We start from the raw sequence: 20695 nt of genomic DNA, 5'->3' as shown, positions 1-20695 counted from the left end.
ATTAGAAAACAGTTTCAAAAGCTGATCTGCTCCGAGGGATTCATTAATCATGCAAAATAGCAGGCATACTTAACGGGGTCGGCCTGGCCTGTCTTTCGCCCTAAATGGCTTCGATCGATTCGGATTATAGTCGATACTCGAAATCAGGCACTCCGTCGAGTGTCATTTATTATGTCAGAGTTTTCTAGTTCAAGAGGGTCTGGAGCGGCCATTAACGGGTTGGGTAAGTAAATACATCCGCCGATCTCTCGGCTTGAATTTCTAATCAAGTGTCATTAATCACACTGTGGTGTCGCTTCGATTTTGGCATACGTTCAAGGTGACGGCACAAACAATTGCCGCCTCTGGGTTGCCTTTTATTTCGATTCCGATGCCGATGCCATCGGCATCACACTCACACTCACGTGACATTGGAAATGCAATTTTTTCGGCCCTCCCCGAAGTCTTCCCCTGCCCTTCAGGCGACCAACCAACCAACCATACTATGCCATACCATGCCACAAATTCGAATTCAAAGGCATCCACATGCAATTTGCCGTCTTGTTGCCGCGAAACTAGAACACGAATGAGAACTTTTTATTGGCATTATGCTTGCTGGCTTTGTTTACCCTTAGCCAGTGGAAAAAAAGCCATTTAAAAGAAGTCTTTGGGTTTTAAGAACGACTAGTGTAGACCCTTTTTCATATTACACATATTATATAAAACAAGAATCCATTATAGACAGAAGTGTGTCCCTGTCAGTTTCTAGGAAAGGATATATGTTCTAGTAGGAGCCTTCAGAGCTCCAGAAAAACCTACAGATAATTTAAACAACATTTTTAAGCATTTTGTGATTTAAACTCCCAACTAACCAAACCTTAGTAGATACTTAAGCCACCAAAATAATCAACAAACCCCTCAAAAGAAGAGCAACAAAATAGCCAAGAACTTAAGGTCAATTTTAATTCCAAGGCATTGAACTTGTTGTTGGGTGTATAGAATTTGGTGGGGCGCTACACCAAAAAAAAAAGCAACGAAATAAAATTGAAATTCTAGGAGGGGATACCGAAGGGGGTGGGATAGCAACCGACCTCGCCTTGGCTTCGTTTCTTTGATTTTGGGAGCTAGAGAACTTGCATAAGTATGCAATTAATTCCTCAATGGCTGCATTGTTAGGTTGTTATGTGCAGGCCATAACCCAGAGCCCAGAGTTGCGAGCCCGGAGTTTGGATACCAAAATATCTCATAGTTACACAACGCACAAAATGCGTTAATTAACAGAAATATGCAGCGCCCACTTGGAATTACTGGCAGAAATATCGGAATATGGACTGAAACCCGAGGAGGAACGCCCCCTCGAGGCATATAAAAATTTGTTTGCCGAGGACTCGCCAAAAAGTGGAGGGAAGGCAGCTTATGGCCGGGTTATTTATGATTTTTCGCATAAATTTACGCGAACGCTCGTAAAAATGCGTGAAATACGACATTTTGAGTTCTGTGAAAGTGTAACACAGTCTCCGGACTCAGCCTCCTCCCAAAGAACCTGGCCAAGAGATCTGGCCCCAGATCAGTAAGACAAAAGCTCAGCAGCTAACCGTGAACAATGTGGCAACATTTGCGTGATTTGTAGCTTTCAGAGCGTTAAGCCCCGGCAACAATGTTGCTAATAGACCTGGTCGAAAGCCTGACGAGGAATCCCAGCTCCTAGGCCATGTTGAGGCGTAGGCTCTGGTCCCACGGGTCCGGAATTCGCTGTAAACAAGTAGCTTTAGCTTAAAGGAATTTAAAACAAATGAAACCGATCTTGGCCAGACATGCAGCAGGCATCGTTCGAGTTAATTTAAATAATCAAGTAGAGAATCGCTCTCTTGGTGCTCGCAATACAAAATGTATATATATTTTAGGGGTTTACAGTCAATCTAGATTCGGGGTTAGTATTATAAATGGTAAAAGTTATTCTGGTAGATCCGTCAATCGTCCGCCAAGTCCCCCACCGTGGAGTGCGGCGGGGCAGTGGTCACCGCACTGAAGGGCAGGGCGTGCTGGGTGGCCGAGCCCCAGCTCCGACGGGGCAGGATCCTGCCGAAGTTGAAGTACTTCTGGCGCAGCTTGTCCTTGATCTCGTCCTCGTTCATGATGGCGCTAGCCTCGCGGAAATTGAGGAAAATTCGTCCCTTTTCGTCGGTTTTAATGGGCAAGATCTCGGTGCAGACATTACGGGCCTTGAGGAGGAAGCCCTCCTCCTCCTGCTCCCCAGCGGCAGACGGGATGTCTCCGTTGCAGTTCATCAGCTGGTCCTCCGGCAGCACAGCCACACTATCCAGCCGGGAGTCCATCGACTGGGATCTCGGCGGCTTGGCCGTACTCGGGTGGCTCTTCTTTTTCCGCAGACAGAACGGGTCCCGATCGCTGGCCTTGACGTACTGCACTACTGGGCGGTTGACTCCCCACTTGGGGCGGTCGTCCACCTTGGCGTCCTTGTCCTTGTGACTCTTCTTCAGGCCTTTGTCCTTCTCCTTGTCCTTGCTCTTGGCCTTGAAAGTGGTAGTGGTAGTGGTGGTTGTGGTCGTGGTAGTCTCGTGGTCCTTTTCAGCAGTGGATTCCTTAGCGGGTTGGGTCTGAGACTTGGAAGTTTGGGTAGTGGTAGTGGTGGAGACCTCTCGTTTGAGCAGTACCTTGTAGAAGTTGTCGTGGAATAGACAGAGATCGCAGTTGAGGGGCAGCTCTGTCTGGGTTTCCACATCGGCCTGCTGACCAGGCTCCAGATTAATCTCATGATCGCCTTCCTGATGTGGGCCATCCAAGTGGAGAGGAGTCTTTACTGGGATGAGTGCCAGCTTATCCTGCTCGGGTATGGATACTGGGGCCACGTCCACCTCCAGGGAATCGGGTGAAAAGCAACCACTGGCGGTTACCACATCCGTTCGCCCAGATCTCGCCGTCTCTATCAGGGGTTCTTCCTCCTCGTTTTCCGCCTTGTACCCATCTTCGGTGTATATGGAGGTGTCCGTACGCTGGGTCATTGTGGCCTTGGAATAGGATCCAGCAGTCGGAGGCGGCTTTTGCATGGGCTGCTGCACGAAGTACGTGGCTATCTGTAGGTTTCCGATGGCGTTTTGCAGGCCGAAGATGTCGCTGGTCACTGGCAATGGAATCAAAGTAGCCGGCTGCATTAGCAGGGCCATGTTCTCCTTGTCCTCACCCAGAAACGAGGCCTGTCTCTTGGCCTTTGGTTCCTCTTTTTTGGAGTCTGTCGGTTGCTTGATGGGCTTGGTGATGGTGCGGCGAAGATTGATGGGCGTGCCTATCAGGACTTTCTCCTCAGACACCACAGTGGGCTGGGACTGTGTCGAGGGCTGTGTTGGTGGTGCAGCCCTAGGGGTGTTGGAGAGCACCTCTTCGTTCTGACTGGGCGCTGCTCCAGTATCCTCTCCGTCCTCGTCCTCTTCTTCTACGGACTGCACCCTCAGAAGTTCCGACTCGTCGCCTTCGGTTTCCTGCGACTTCAAGGATATCTGCCTCACCATTCGCTTCTTCTGCTTCTCCATTTTGGCCGCCACCTCGGCCTTGGCAATGGCATCCAGCATAACCTGCTGTTTCTTCTGCTGGGCCTCCTCGCGCTCCAGCAGCTGCCGCCTCTCGAATTCCAGACGCTCCTGTTCCAAGTGCTTTTGCCGGCGCAGACGATCTTCCTCGATTTGCTCCTCCTGGCGATGCCGTTCCAGCTCCCACTTTCGAATCAGTTCCCGCTCCTGGAGCTGCTTCTTAATGGCATTGTGGTACTCGGCCGCCTTGCGTCGCTTGTCAATTCTTTCGGCCAGAGTATGAGCGTCCAGCGGGGCGTTCTGTCCCCTCAGATATGTCGAGCTGGATTGCAGGGACTGAACATCGTCCTCACTGTCCTTGAGGTCGTGCATCCCCCGGCTAAGCCATCCTGGTGGAGGCTGCTGACCACCCCCTCCAGTAGCGCCATTGTAGTTGGCCCAGCGGGCTCTTTCCCGTTCGTGCTGCTCGTGGACGTAGAAGTCCCCCTGCTCCGAGTTGCCTATGTGCACTTGGTAGGTGTTCGAAGTGGACACATCCCTACTGAGGCTCATGTTGGAGGAGCTGGGCGGAGCGGGCATATAGCAGCATCTGAAAAAAATGAATGAATTAACAAAAGTCTTTAATTAATGACTTTGAAAATTAAATCGATAACATAAAGGATAAGCTAGAGGTCCTTGGAAACAGAACCCGAATTACTGCATTGTTATTTATTTTAACAAACCCAATTAGCACACGTCTAATTGATGTTTGCTTTCTGGATTTGTGTGTGATTGGGTCACCTGGTTACGGCTACTCACCCGTCGGCCATGTACCCGTCGGCAGCCAGCGGCTCGTATCCCTGCCCTGGCACACGGCGACCCTTGATGACATACGCCAGGTTGGGCGGCTTCACCGTGGGCGGTGGGTGGTGGGCTGCCATCGGCATGGGAATTGGCAACGGGATGGCCATCGGGGCTGGCAGCTGAGCAGCCCCAGCTCCGCCCTGAATCGATCGCCGGAGGCGTCGACATCCGGCCATGCCCATGCCCCCGCCGATTGCACCACCCCCAGCCATCTCCTCCAGGACACTGGCGCTTCCCACACCACTGACGCTCTCGATTTGGCTCGCACCGTCGTTGAACCAAATATCGGGCGTGTGTGGGTTCTTCGGCGTGTCGCTCAGATAGCCGGAAGTGTCCTCCTCCTGGCAACCGGGCGCAACTCCTTGGTTTCCCTGGGCTCCCGGGGGATTGTTGTTTAATCGATGTGTGCCGTTGCTGGGATCAAAGTCTTTTGGCTTCGTCGCTCCCGCTCCCACTCCTGCTCCTACTCCAGGGCCCGCTCCTACTCCTCCTCCTGCCCCAGGTCCTGCCACCTTCTCACCCTGCCTCGCCCTCTGCCGAATAACTGGCAAACTGGGACTCCTGAGGCGTTGCTGTTGTTGCTGCTGCTGTTGGAGCAAAAGTTGCTGATGCAGTTGTTGTTGCTGGTGCTGACCCTGGCGGGAGTTTTGCATCCTGCCCTTGGCCGTTTGCAGGGATGTGGGCATAAGCTCCGCATAGCGGGCAGAGCTCTGCAACTGGCGGGAGGTCATGCCGGGGGCGTAGCTTCCCCGCCTGGTTCTGCGGTACATGGACTCGTCTTCGTCCTCGAAGTCCGCATCGGCATCCCCGTCCAAATCCTCGATGTAGCGCTCCAGTTGGTTCATGTAGGCCTGGTTGCCCTGCCTGTAGTCCGGCTGCCGCAGGATCAACTGCATGTCCTGGGTGGGCTGGTGGCGGCGTGAGTGACTGGAAGTCTGATTGGAGGTGGAGCTCTGGCTGAGATCCAGATTGGAGTAGTAGGTGCGAATGGAGGTGCGTTCGATCTTGTGGTGCGAGGTGTGCTGGTGATGGTACATCTCATCCATGCGAGCGATTTCCTCTGCGAAACTAAAAGCGTTATGTCCTTCACTTGGCTAACTCCGCGAGAAGACCCACCTCTCTCTTTGGCCCATTGCTGCTTCTTCAAGTCCAACAACCTGTGCGTTTGCCTAGCCTCTGGTCCCGTAATCATGTCAGTTCATTGCACTTCCGCAGTCGGGCCAGAAATGCTGGAGGTCAGCTGGAAACCGAGCAGCACACCGTCAAAAAATAGCACCACACCAAGGCTGTGCAGGAGCCTCACTGAAATTCCTTCGAACTTTGCCAAGCGGCAGCCGAAATTCGATTTGTTTTGCATTGGAATGCCAGCGGGTTGTCCTGGCAACCTCGTTACCCATTCACGGGTAAACAAAGCCACTTTGAGCACCCTACCCAGAGGGTATTATTCACGACCTGCTCTCGAAGGAAGAGTGTTTATAAAGCACTGTTCTTAGATAAGTTAAGAAATCTTTATGTTTATTTCTAAAAGGACTTGCCATCCTTGTAATATTTTGATAGAAACCTCTTCAATTAATTTTATAAACTTTTTTCAACTCCCATCCAGTTAAGGTATTTACTTCGTCATTGTTACCAAGTTAACCTTCCTTTTTCGTTTTTTATGGGGGCAGTCCTTGCACTCACTTTTGTCAGTGGGTTAATGCAGTCGGGAAAGCTTGTTATGTGGGTGGTGAGTGGTGGGGGTCTTCGGAAACTATAGCCATCATCGCGTGTTCGATGTCTGTTCCAAAAATACCCAGTCTCTGGGCTGTTGTTGGTATAAATTAAAAGTACAACCAAGCCAACCAGGAAGACCCAGACAATTTCCCGGCTTGGGGGTTGTGGGTGGCTCCTGGGAGTATCGATTTTCCATCAAGGGTGAACTATCCCCACACGCGTAAGTTCAATTACCGCACCAATACTACACATGTGTGGCATGTCGAAATAAAGGAAGAAAGAGCAACAAGTTATCAAGTGGAATCTTCTTTAACCTTCGGGCGAGCGTAGGTGTAAAATGGAGAACGCAGAACGTCCTTCGTGGCTGCTTTCTGGCCCGGCCTGGCCAGAAGACCCCAGAGTCTGTCCATTCGATTAGCGGAGGGACCAACCTCAGGCCCGGAGAATTTATTTCCCATGGTCAAAATAGAAATGGCCAAAAGATAAAAGCCACAGAGAAATATCTCATAACCCATTTTCCATAAACATACAGAGACCACAGAGGCAATGCAGTGTGGTTGCCTTCTTTTCTGTGTTTTGTATTTTTTTTTTTGTTGTATTCCGTTTTCCTGCCGTGGTGGTTCGGTGGTGCTGTTGGGTCTGTTTTATACGCGTGGGCGTTGAAATCACTGCCAGTCAAAAGGTCATGTTATGATCTTGAGCGAACTATGTGTCTAAGCATGAGAGCATGGGAGCCCCGGACTCTAGAGTGGAGTTCAGTCGACCCAACTCGAGAGTCAAGAGCAAGTCCCAGAGTCTTAAAGACAGACACCCATCGAGTCGAAGCACTGGGAAAATATTTCAGCAAAAAGGGTACAACCTGTACTGATTTTGATTAAATTTATTAAATGATTTGTAACCATTTCAGGATTATCTAAGAAGATATCCTTTTAAATGAAGTGTCATATCCTTCTTCTATTTCTAAATGTCGAATGAGGCCCCATTTTTCCCAAGTGCTGATCTCTAGCTGGCCAAGAAAAGGAGCAGCCAGATATCAGGCCAAAAGATGAGGGCGCCAGAGGAGACAACGAAGGCAGCGGGTGGAGTGCCACAGACAGAGACGGCAATCAAGAAATCCCACTTGATACAAGTGCATTTATAAGACATTATAATGAGTTTTTATAAACTTAAACAGGGTCGCCAGCGAGCAGCCTTAGGGCGTCACTTAACTAGACGAATGAATATGCTCTCGTCCCCCCTCGATCCAATCCCGCGCTCCAGTTGATCTCGGACATTGGTCACTGGTGATGGGTCATCAGTGGGGGGATGGTCATCAAGATCATAATTGCTTATGCAGCTGGGTCAAGAGTCGTGGCGACCCATCTCTCCCAAAACGGCACACATGTCACCACCACCACCACCACCAGCCCCACACTCCGAAAAGAAAGTGATCATGCCAGGAGGACTGATGATCGGCTGCGATCATGTCCGATGCCATTTAAGCAGCAATTTTCATTCATCTTCGAGGCAACCCGAAGATTTTCACTTGTCCGCTGGCCGATCGAGCGATCGAACCAACGAACGGCAATCAATTGAACGATCAGGCCCGATCGCGGTGGATCGTTTTGCTCGATCGCTCTATTCAAACGATCGATGTATCATTTAGCGAATAACCTCAATACACCTACCAATAAACAAACAAGCCAAATGCCTAATAATTGTAATTTTCCATATTTTTGTCGAGTCTACGATCGGACGACGAATGCGATGAACCCAAACACGATCGGGCCCCCAAGGCAAAGGAGCCGTTTAAATGGCAGATAGAGAAAGATATATATGTTTCAGATACAATCGGGGCTGGAATTATAGAATATTAGACTTATATTATAAAATTTCTAAATATTTTTAACTCAAAGATATTCGATCATAATCATAGTCATAGAACAAATACTCATACTTTGTACCCTCCTAACACTTTATTATTTTTCCATGTATGCTATTTTTTTACCCTGATCTGTTTATATACTTAGATGGAGAGAGAGGGCATTAGACCATACATATTGATCAAAATTGATGATGTTGACACGAACTTTGAACGACTCTGATCGTCGTCTGCTTACAAGGGTTTCTCAAGCGATTTTCATAAGTGATTCGGGCAACTCGTGTAGCAAACGACTCTAGGTTTCAACTCAAGTGAGAGTATAGTTCAATTGATATGTAAAAAAAGGTACTTTTTTCACAGCCAAGATCGATGGACTGGAATGGAGCTAATTTCCGAGCCATTGAAGTTTTCGACAATGAATTTCGTAACTCTGAACAGGTCGAACTGTCCTCTTCGAGAACTTAATTGTTGTGCTCTCGAAACACTACAAGGTAGAATTTATTTGAAAGACAAACCAAATAGTTGGGCATTGCGTTTGCTGCACTTTCGATTGGAGCTGACAACACGACATGACTGCCCAAAAATGGTCACTGGACAGCGAAAAGAGACACCTCCAATCGAAGTCGAAGGCCCAGGTCTAAGCGCCAACAACAAGCGACTGTCAGGTGTTTGGAGATCTTTTGCAGCTTCGAATATCTAGCCACTGGAGCCACGAGTCGCAGCTGGAGAGAAGAAAAAATAGGGAGTGTGGGCATGATAACTTTGCGATTAGTTTAGAATGAATGTCCTCCGATAAACTAAAGAAGTATATGTTACGGCCATAAATAGAAATTTCTAATGTGGGAACTCAATTAGCGGCGGTTTACGATTACCACAAAAAAATGCAATAATTTAAATATAATTGTTAAGGTAAGTTTTGATAAAAACTTTACTTGAAAGTGGACAAACTATACACGTCTATAAAAATGTAAGGAGAATTCTTAAACAGGGTTCTATAACAAAAGATGGAACTCTTATTCAAAGGGTATCTGCCACTTCGACTGATGGAATGCCTTTGGAGCTGCCCCGTCTAGTTTTTCACCCATTGCATCTGCTTGTCGTCCTCGGGACTGACAACATGTTACACTTTGGTCACTATAATGAGCCGTAATTAGTGGCAGAGATCTGTGCAACAACTGCAACAGCAACAGCAGCATCCGAGCAATGCGACACCGATTGGCTGCGTGTGAAAAGTTGCGCGCTTTGTGATAATTGCCACAAAAGCTGCTTCCACGTCGGCGTCTGCATTTCAGCCAGAGAGCCGGACACTCGGCCATGTGTCAACGTCGTTGGCGGCGGCGAGTGTCAGGCTAAATGAAAGGAAAACTGATTACACTTGACAAGTTCAAATTGTTTGCGCCGACTAAGGGACAGGCGACATTAAAGACCGAGAGTGAAAGCCCCCTGAGTCGCGGAGCCTGTCAAAGGTTTTTTCTTCATTTTTATTTCACTTCTTCAGCTGATTTGTTTTTCCTTTTTTTTTTTTTGTCCAAAAGTGTGTGTGCTTGTGGAAAAGGAAAAATCTGAACAGCAACTTAGCAATTTCCCACCGACAAAGAGACGAAAAGTTGGAAAATCTTAAAATGTCCACTGATTGCCGCAGCTTGTTGTTGTTTTTGGCCACATGCATGGTGGTAAAGGCCCGGCCAGGCCCGAAGCCTCCTGGCCTCGGCTTTGGCTAACGGTTAATACAGTCCATCATTATCAGAAATGCGTTTGCAGCTCCCAGAGCCAGATCTCTGGCTAAGGTCAGTTTAGAGACCAAAAAAATTGTTGCCTACAAGCCTCCCCTCCTGCCCCAAAAAAAAAGGCTAAAACAAGGAAAAAGCGAAAAAATTCTCACAAGGCGCTGGCTACATTGAGAAAAAAATTTAAGACTCCTAAAGGAAAGGTTCATATTATACCTAGTGATAAAAAAAAGCTTACTTTTGTTTGAATTCTAAAAGTTTTAGATTAAAACTTATTTGATAATAATTCTATAAGTTGAAGTATTTCTTCCTGTACATGTCTGGCTGGCTGGTTCTTAGCCAGAAAAGAGCTTGGCTACATGAAACAGGTGTGGCACGTCGCAAAAAAACAAAAAAAATATATATATAAACTGGGAGGAGAGTCTGCTGCCTGTGATGCTGCTACTCGGGCTGACTGGACCAAGACCTGGCCCAAAGAGTGTGTGGCGTGGTGGTGATGCTTTTGGCCAGGTTAGAGCTCTCCGAGGTTGGCGACGCTTTTACCGCACGTTCGTTATTTTTGAGGTCACAATATGCTATGTGTGTGCCTGGGCATCAAGAGACGACAACGACGGCTCTAGCCCAGCTCCAAGTCGAGGTCCGCGCTGATCATCGCTGGAAATCTGCGGATGCGGACCATGGGCTGTGTTTGTTTGTCGCCTCTAATGAAACACGCGACATGGAAACACACACACATACTCACATACAACTATGTATGGCTCAACTTTGACCCTGGTCAGAGGGCACAGCCAGGCTTGAAATTAAAAAAGATAACTCAGATGCGAAAACAATTGATAGTCACAGATATTAAGCTTTGACAGCATAAAATACGATAGACATAGCCCGATAAAGTTTATTTCGCGTCAAGTCAATTAAGGTTAGACTCTCGAAGAATCTATTGAGAAGAGCTGTTTTCAGGTGGGAATTCCCTCAGGTGAATACAAGATAGAAGTGACTAAACTGATCCACATATGACTCATATTGCTTTTGATAGCAATAAATAAGACTGGTTGACTCATGAGAGTTGTTTACATTCTTACCCATCAGCACTCCTCTGAATCCACATCTATAATCAAATTTTGGAAGAACTTTAGAGTCTAGGAGATCCCAATATCTCCGCAGGTGCAGTCTTCAGTTTAACGAACTGTCTTTGAACTTCTTACTGAAATGAAAACATTTATAACTTATCGGATACTTTTACTTATACAAGGTGAGTATGATTGATGGGCCGAGTGCATTGTCCATGGGTTTTGAGCTAATTTATAACAACAATCGGGGAATTTGTATGCCGTCTGTCAATATGGAATCAAAAAGCGTCGTATAAAAATCTCGATCGATCCTTTTGTTCGGCTCGAAAGATTGCTTTGATTGGGCGTATTTATTTTTTTCACTGCCACTCGCAGTCGGAAATCGTTGAATGCGATGAGTAATGGATGGAAAAGTGGATGTATTACCAAAAACTCAAGCTGTGCCAAAAAAAAAAAGATCGAATATACCGAGAAACAATAAAAGGAAGAGAGAACCAAATTGAAGGAGGGCAGTGCCAACGACACTTTACACCTCCGATGATCCGTCATAACTTTTAACACATGATATAATTTTGCATGGATTGTCGGCCATGAGTTGATTGATGAGTGGAGTGCCTGTCGTTCCACCCTGAATCATCGTTGCGTTACCCTCCAGATCTTGAAATTAGTACAACAAACTCAACGTAACTGTCAATGATTGGTAATTGGATTTTCAATCAAAAAACAAAACCTCCTTTCGAATGGATCTAAAAATAAAAGTTGATACCCAGTAACTAAAAGGGATGATGGAGAGTTTTTTTGAAGATAAATGTTTCGAAAATATTCAGTTTATATAATGGTTTTATCATTGTTTTACAATTAAAATTCTTACTTTAATTTATAGTATAGATCACTCTACAGGGTATCTCTGTAACTACTCTTTAGCTACTACCTTTTCTCCCTCCAAAAATTCGATTTGTTTTACAAGCATTTCGTGAGCTGAACAAAACACTTTCAATAACAAGAAACCGAGAAATGACCAAGAAAAAGTATATATATTCGTTAGAGTTGATGCACCGCAATGATAAGAGACTTTAATTGATTAGGTTTTTGTTTCTACGTTGATTATTGAAACCATTTCAATGTTTTCAATTCCCACGCCACGCAGCGAAAGAAAAAGTCTTTGATTTATTATCCACAAAAGGGAAAATATATCAAAACAACAGCAGCCCCGAAAATATCATGGATTTTGGGCGATCATGAAGCGATCGAAGCTACTTTTGTGGGTCAGCGGAATGCGGAATGCGGAAATTTTATGGTGGTTTGGATCGGATCGGAGTGGAGTGGATCCGATCGGATCGGATCGGTTGGGTTAATACGCAGGTGTTGGGCTACCGCCCCCCTTGTGAGAAATATGATCTATGGGTTGTGAGCTATGGAAATAAATTCATGGCATGACCTCAGACATCAAACTTCGACACTCGAGAAACTCATCACGATGGAGCTCATTAACAAGAAGCTGCCAGCCATACTGGCTTTGTGGTTTTATGAATAATCCCCTGGTTTATTAATCAACGAAAAACTGTGTGAGTTTGTTTGATTGCAAATAGACGATGATGCTATTATAATGATCGCACTATTAGGGATTACAACCAGCTGACGGAAGAAGCCTTTTTGCTTGATAAATACTACACGAAGACCCTCAGCGATGTTTCCTGGCACTTCCTGAAAAACTAACATAGCCGCTGACAGCCTAATTTCAGGGTAATTAAGTCAGGGGATGATCGGTAGCCTAATGACTGTATCAATAAACCGAAAAACCGACCGAAACTATCTACCAGTTACATTTAATTTATGTTCTTGACCCTCTAACTGAGCATGAAATTGCCAAAAGGACCATATGTTCTCTGGATATGAGGGAAAATTTCCCAAGTATCCGAGACTTGGGGCCTAAAGACTTACTTCACTTACTTCCTTTAATCGCTGGACAGGACAGGAAGTTTCCAGATCGCCGTTTTTGGAAATTTGTTGACATGTGACACGACTTAGGGTTAAAGGTTCTAATGCACATTTAAATAAGCCTTTTGTTGGCACACATTTTCCCAAAACGAGACAGTACGAGTACGAGTGCGAGTCGAGAAAATCCAGCGACTTTGCTAAGTACACACGCACGAGGACTTAGGGATAAACTCCATGGATGTTTGGGATTGTCGGGTCGGCATTTGGGCGGCTGTTCAGTTTATTCCTAATTACATGCGTGAGCGCTCTAAATGCGCAAAATGCTGAAAGGCAAATATTATTGCTTGTTTAGGTCCTGTGGTCCTGCAGCCCGGCTAATGACAATTGCTGTTGATTTCTATAAGTTCTTTGCATCTATTTTTTCAACTAAACAACCAAATTTTAATCTGCGACACACGCTCTTTTCATCATCTGCGGCTTAGTCAGGTTTGTTCGTTTTTAAAATTTTTTTAATCATTTCTTTTATTATCCTTCGGGCATCTCCTTTTTGTTTTTTGGCAGCCACACCCCTACTTGTCCCTGAGTGTGTATAATAAATTTTTATACTCTGGTGTTGATGGCTGTGGGCGATGTCCAGAACATCTGGAGTTAGGAGTTAGGAGCTCGGAGCTACTCCGTGTGCGGCCAAAAACTAATTGAGTGATCAAGCGTGAGGGTCAACAGCTAGGATGGATCCAAGAATACCCTCCTAATTACAAGTTACGTTTCGGAAAAACCAACAAATTTTGACAGCATCAAGATTTAGTTGATAACATTTGGATAGGAGGAACCCATAAAATTTTAAGGTAGTTACTGTCAGATCTGAGAGCGGAATGATGGTTCATAATTGTAGGGAATCAATAACCATGTGTTGCTATATTTTGGTCATATCCTATAGATGTTATGATCCCATCCCTGACCTGCAAATGGGGTTCCATTTTGTTTATTTTGACCCAAAAACAATCATATTTATTCAAATACAAAGTCAAAAAATTGATGGGGCCTACGTGTTCATATTTGTTGACATCGAACAATTAACCATTGAAGCGTTTACTTTGCAATTATTATATCTATATAATATACAAATATATTGATTGTGATTTCTATTTTTTCTATTTTTCTATTAGACAAACAATCGACACACCCAGAGTGCATCTATCGCCATCTTTTCAGCTCAACGCTCGGCGGCATCGTCGTCGACATCGACTGTCATTAACAACGTTTAGCGTTTTTAGCACAATTTGCATTAACAATACAACGGCGCACACACGTGCAGTACGAAAAACTCAATAAATAAGATTATATATATAGAGGCATCAAATTGGGAGCCTTCGCTGCAAGTGCGGAGTTTTGTTTAGATTTCTGGCCAGGCGATGCCATACAAAAATGGAGCTACGATCGATTGCCACACAAAAGCTGAAAAGCGTTTGGAGCGATGAGCTGCATCACGATTCAGCTATATGCACGGACATACATATACATATTCTAGAAGAAGAAAATCTTATTAAAATTTTATTACAACCAAATGGAAAACAGAGAACTGGCATCGCCTAAGCCTCAACTTCAGATTCAGATTCAGCTTCAGCTAAAAACGGAATTCGTGCGCATCAAACAGCTTCAGTTGAGGTTTTTGTATCTTTTGTGTGTAGCGGAACACCTGCTCGGATACGAAGTTGGAGCTTTTCAGGCATTGGGTTACACTGGGGAAAATTTAATTTTAAACAAAGTAACTACCTGAATAAATAAGTGTTTGAGATTTTCTTAAAATAGTTAAAAAGCCTCCTATTTTTCCCAGTCTATGATGACGTCCAGCGAAACTGCAACTGCAGCTGCCGAGCGACGAATGATGCATCAGAGTTGGAAAAAGCCAAGACGGCCAAGACGGCGACTGCGACTCCAACGACCTTCTTACCGCCCCGTCCAAACAGAAACCGCCCCATCGGGCCAATTGTGCCGCAAACTTGCCGCGACCTTAGTCATTTGTCAGCTGGAAGTGGCAACCTGGGAAACAGAAACAGAAACAACACACCATAATGCAGATGCCATTGCCTTTGACTTTGCCTTGCCACTTTCCTGGCCGAGATTGTCGCTGCTTTGTCTCAGTCTTAGACTCAGTCAGTTAGTCAGTCCGTCCTGGCCAAGACCAACCTGGCTAACTAAATATCATTGGGTCAAGTTCAGCAGCGAGCCTGGCCTAGCCTGGTGCTGGTGTCGAGTGGAGGGTAGAAACAATCTATCTATTAAATTGGATTCCACACTGTGCCGCCAAGCAGGAAAATTGAAAACATATTTTATACGATTTTCCCGGCTAATCGCTTGGGGTCTTTGATTTATACATTTTCATAATTTTATTGTCGGCACGCAGTCAACGCCTCTTCCTAACACCCAGCACCCGGCACCCGGCCACAAAAGCACTAAGCACCCGGCCTGAGGTTCATCACTGGACCTTCGTGTCAGGGTCCGAGATATATGATTCATTTCAAAATGATTTGCTATGCCATGGCCCAAGTTCCCAAGTGCTGGCGAAAGGTGCTATCCCAAGGCAGGTGCAAGAAGCGCCCCACTTTGAAGTTCGGGTCCTCCCAGAGGCACCTTATGGGCCTGGCCATTTTATTGCCCGCTGCACACAAGTTGGCCAAAGTCCGGGCTACTTTCTCACATAACCATGCTATGAGGAATCGGGAAAGCTGCCAAGCAACGAATTCAAGATGCTCTGGGAAGTGTCTACTTTTAGATTCTTTTCGAAGGAATATTTGAAATATGATTTCTGAGTGTTATTTATCATCAAAAAACTTCAAACTCCTTCTCCCCCACTAATCCACACTTCTTATCCAATTAAGTCATCTTGGTTTAGTAAACTGAATCACCCAATCGGCACTAAATCCAGAGTACAGAGCTGGGCCATTCAGGGCGAGCATTTCTCGCAATCAGCTGTGAAAAATCTTACCCCATTTATGACCCACTAAAATGAGCCGAAAAGTAACACAGGTCGAAACTGAACTTCTTTCACAGCATCTCGGGAGGTTCATTTGTGGGACCAACGTGATGTTATGAATTTAATGTATGTCCATTATGCATAAATTCACGAAATTCCAGACGGCAGGCGAAGAGAGTGAACCGAGAGCTTTGTTTTTCTGGAACACCGTTTTGTTGGCATTTTCGGAGGTTAAAAACCTTTCGCACCCGGGACCCTCATAACAGCCGACACTGACACCGACACCGACTCCGGCTCTGAGCGATTTCATAGTCCATTTGGCTTAACCGGACAGGGCCGGGCAGGGTCCGGGGGCCTCAAGGTGTTAATAACACAACAACAAAGACGTTACAATTACACATTGAAATCGGTCCGACCGGACAAAGTTGGGCTCTTCTTCTGGGCCGATGTGTGATGTCAACGCCGGGCAGGTTCCCACCGATCTCCAATGGCCCCAGACCCAAATGTGTTGAACAATTGTTAAATATGGCATTTTGGAGTTCGACTCGTTCACATTTTATGGACCCATTTGGAGAAAATCTTTCCCAAAAAATAAAAACTTTTGTGCACGCAACAGACCAGTCGAATAAGGGAAATGCTAATATTAGGGCTTTAATTTTGTTTTGGTGGGGGAAAAACGGAAGCTGTTCTGGGAAGAGTGAAAATATTTGGTTTTTTGTAAACTGGTCCGGCCATAAAGAGTGGGATTAGTACGGGTTTTGGGCAACTCGAATAGTGGAGCAATTTGTTTGGACCACTTCCAAAGCTGATTGATATGACCGGAGGGGCCTGACTGATCTGTCAATTTATCACTGTCCCCGAACCGGAGAGATGATGACTCCAGCCCCGGCCAAAATTGATCATCGCACAGCCCGCTCCATTGACAATCATAATTAATTTGATTAAATTCAAATTCGCGCTCGTAGAACGGGGACAGAGAGCAAAAGAAACCAAGACGCACGGCCCGAAACAAAACAAATATAAATATACATGGAGAGATATGGTCAGCAGTTCACATTTTTCATATGCCGAGAAATTAACATTTCTGTTTTCGTTAATTTTGGCATGTGGCGACCCCTTAGGGTCAAATATGATTTGGTTTCAAGTTTTCCAAATACTCTTCAAAAACAAATCGATACCAAAAACAGATCAATGATCTCATTTGCATACATCTGTATAAAAAATCATTCGAACGGAACTCGCTGGCTGCAAACTAAACAAAAAACTAAAGAAAAAAAATTAAAAATAAATAAAACCATTGGAGCTGCCAAATGTGAAACATGCAAAGAGCATCGGTCTCCAATATTGCCGCAAGGTGGAAATCAATTTTGTTTTCTTTGGCTTCTTTGCTGGTTTTCAATCAAAATCAAATCCCCAATCTTCGGTCGAGAAATGAGTTAAGGTATCAATAAAATTTGAACGAAGTTGGGATGCTCTAGAGAGGGGTTTTGAATTTTTATGAGTTTTATTTAAAGCTCAAGAAAAATAATGGTTTATGATTTAGGATCTTTTAAGGACTAGGGGCTTATATTTATGCATTTCACTTCTAGGTATCATAGGCTATAGGTTCTTAACAAATCATCTCTCAAAACTAGTAGCTTTAACTATACCCCATTAGTTCTAGAGTATGGTTAAGATGAAATTCTGTCGAATCGGTATCGAGTCAGCAACGAGTCGAATTCAAATCGAACGCATAAATTAGTCAGAAATAAGCGCGAAAACGTGTTTTAAATTTTTGTTTTCATTTCACGCGTCGCCCCAAAGAACCACAGCAAAAACCAAATCCAAAGGGTAAAACTGAAATCGAAAAACGAAGCAAAAACCAAATCCAAACCAAACACAGCGGAGGAGAGCACTCATGTCAGTATTTGTCAAAAATAAAAAAATATAAAATACAGCTCTTGCTGTTGCTGCTGATTTTGGCATTGATTAATGCATTTATAATTAATTTATTGTATGCACAGTCTTCAAACAGAAATAAAGGTAGCCTGGCATGACATAAGTTTTTCTTCTCTCCCAAAAATGAAAGAATAAAGTAAACTGGAGCTGGAAACTGGAATCCATATATCCATCCACAGGCGGCGGATGGATACAATTTGCCTGTAACCTAATTTCAGCAGAAATATTTATATTGATCGAAAGGGGCCCGATCATGCTGGGCGAGAATACAAATCGGGCGAATGATTGATGATCGCGACTGTCAGGACGACTTTAGACCATTTTCGTACGCATTCCGAACCGATTTCGTTCTGAATATTCGTTTATTTTGCAAGTCACTTCAGTTTGGAGATCGGCATTCAGTTTAGAGTTCAACGGCGGCAAATGGCAAACGATCCTGAGATAAAATCCTGGCAAAAGTCACATACATTAGAACGCATTAAAGTGTAACCAGAAAGGGGCGAGTCCCGAGCCGGAAAAGCGAAGGGAAAGAAAGGCGGAAAAGAAAGAGGAAACCCCTCGAGTCTGCAAACTCGTCAGCAATTGTTGCAATTGTAAGGCAGTATTTTCGTGAAAAGCTACACTGGAAAAAAAGGGTAGTCATATTAAAAAAGTACTAGATACTGGATGAATGTCTAGATAGATGGTTATTTTTAGGGAAGCATTCTAGTTTATTATAAATCCCACTTATTTTTCACAGTGCATTTAAATAAAAAGAAAGCAACGCAAATACTGAAAGAGTCCTTAGTCCCGACTGCGCACCCATAACAAACAAATCAAGTACAAACAATTGCCGGGGATAATCTGTTGCTCACCAAGGATTAGCTGGCGGCACAGCCCATCCCTCTCTTATCCTTTCGGCCATATGCAAATGCCAGAAGAGCCGAAATTAAAGCATGAAAATTTGTCAAAAGTATCTGGCTGAGAGTGCGGGTGCATGGGCGACCGCAAAAGGAAAACCACAGAGCCGAATTGTGAGGAAAACGCTGTTACAACTGCTTCTGGTGAGGGCCCTTGTAATGGGTTTAAAACACCCCATATTCGTCGGAGAAAATACCTCCGAAATCGAAGGCGGTTCCCGTACGCGCCCCGAAAACTGAAAACGGAGAAGGGTTACTTCTGCCTTCCCTGAGAGGGGAAACAAGATGATAACGAGTTGCGGGTTTTCTCTGTTTTGGGCCCTGTCGTAAAACAGCAAATTGGATTAACTTCTGTGACATTTTTGGGCAGAAAGTCAAAATGGGATAAGACCCGGTTGGTCGCTAGAAGAAAGCAGGGAAAAGTGGTAAAATTAGTATAGAAATCGTATTGAGCCACGATCTAAGCTGGCGGTACGCCCATTTTTAAAATACAAACGAAAATACATAGCATCTGTGGCATATTTCATTAAGAGTGGACTGTTGTGGTGGGAATTGAATAAAATCGTTTTGAAAAATGCAATTGTTTAGGAAAAGAAAGATCATTAGCCAAAAGTTTGAAAGAAATTTAAAGAACGGATGTTTATAGTTTATAGAACATTTATTGGATGAGAAAAAGGATAAGCCTTCGATATGAAACCTTTTTTCATTATTTTTTATCTTTGAAATATCATTTTTTATGAAGATAATTTTCATAAAAGTTAAATTAAAGACTCAAGCAAATATCTTCCGGTATTACATCAAATAGAAATGAATGTGGAAATCTATTCTTAACCGAGATCCATAAACGTGCGATGTAAATTGGCCAATTAAAGAGAAAAAATTTCGTATAAAATGATATATGAATATTCATGAACCGTTTAATTGCTCGTACTACTCGCTGGTATTGGATACTCCCCGAGAGAAGCAATCAATTGATATTATGTCGGCGACTGCAACTATTCAATTTTGTAGATCTTGGGCATAAAGATGGCTAATTATAATTTATACTTAACGATTACCATTCGGTTGGCGGGATAATTTCCAGAAACTAAGCTATTTATGATACATTAATCCCGCGCGAGGCATCTGGAATCTGGCGGCAGTACGAGTTTGTCTCTCTTTCGCTCTAGGGGGCGCCAGCTAACAATGTTAGTAATATCGTAAAATGTCTTATGGCTATCAGCAGATATCGCATTTAATGATCGAAACTATGACAGCTTGACAACTGCCAAACGGGCGAAAAAACTAGTGGAAGATGCAACAAAAAAATAGAAGAAATAATACTATAAAAGCAAAGAGACCGTTAGGAAAACTCCATCACTCCGGTCCGCCAGATATTTGCATCACTCTTCAACGCCCAAGCTCCTACTCGCTCACTCTTGCAATCCAGTTCGCCAAAGGGGGGCCTGAAAACTGGAGGGGCTTCGGGCGGAGCAGGGAGGTAGGCATTGCCCCCCGATCGATAGACCACGCCCACATCCATCTGCTAATACGATTTCAATGAGCGCATCTATATATCCATACCGCCACGCGAGTGTGTGTGTGTTGGGGCGATGGCTCTCATTGATCGCTCTCGTTTGTATGGGTTGCTCTCCTCCAGCTGCTCTGCATTGGTCAGCGAAACGGGAACATATATGGCCCGGTATATAGTCCCCCGATATATAGGCGACGGCGATATAGCCTGGTCTCGTTTGCGCCCACGGAAAACGGGATCGCTCGGTTATCTATAACAGCCGACGACGGCTGGTTCGAACGAGTTTTGAGTCAGTGTGAGTGAGGGCTGCGGTCCGCTCAGCGGCTCAAACCTCTCCTAACGCTCTCGAGTGAGTTGGCTTACTGGTTATAACGGTGCTCCGATTGTGTTAATCGAGCCAATCAAATGTGGTAACGAATTCGAGTAGATATTCGTCTGGCATTGGTGTGTGTGCACCGCGAGTGAAACCACACAAAATGGTGAGAGAGCAAGTCAATAAATGAGTGCAATTTCGAATATAGGGAAATATAGCACCCCAAGAACTAAATAATATTCATTTTACAGTTTTATTTCTTAAAAAGTAAATTATAATATATTACAATAATGACGAAAATATAAAAGGAAATATGCACTTAGAACAGAAAACAATTTCAGCATATGAAATTAGTTTAAACATGGTTATAATTCGGAAAGTAAAT

General features: G+C 44.6%; 1 protein-coding gene across 1 annotated transcript; it reads right to left on the bottom strand.

Annotated features, from left to right (window-relative positions):
• Positions 1-1860: 1860 nt before the first annotated feature.
• LOC108126456 (uncharacterized) lies at positions 1861-5656 on the bottom strand. Its single transcript, XM_043212581.1, has 4 exons — positions 5484-5656; positions 4888-5427; positions 4323-4821; positions 1861-4113 (listed from the first exon to the last, which is right to left on the bottom strand). The coding sequence occupies exons 1-4, from the start codon at positions 5557-5559 to the stop codon at positions 1950-1952; spliced, it is 3279 nt and encodes a 1092-aa protein (XP_043068516.1). The 5' UTR covers positions 5560-5656; the 3' UTR covers positions 1861-1949.
• Between the last annotated feature and the right edge of the window lie 15039 nt (positions 5657-20695).

The sequence above is a fragment of the Drosophila bipectinata genome, chromosome 3L (genome assembly GCF_030179905.1).
Source record: "Drosophila bipectinata strain 14024-0381.07 chromosome 3L, DbipHiC1v2, whole genome shotgun sequence".
NCBI lineage: Eukaryota > Metazoa > Arthropoda > Insecta > Diptera > Drosophilidae > Drosophila > Drosophila bipectinata.
This window is presented reverse-complemented; position numbering and strand designations above follow the sequence as displayed.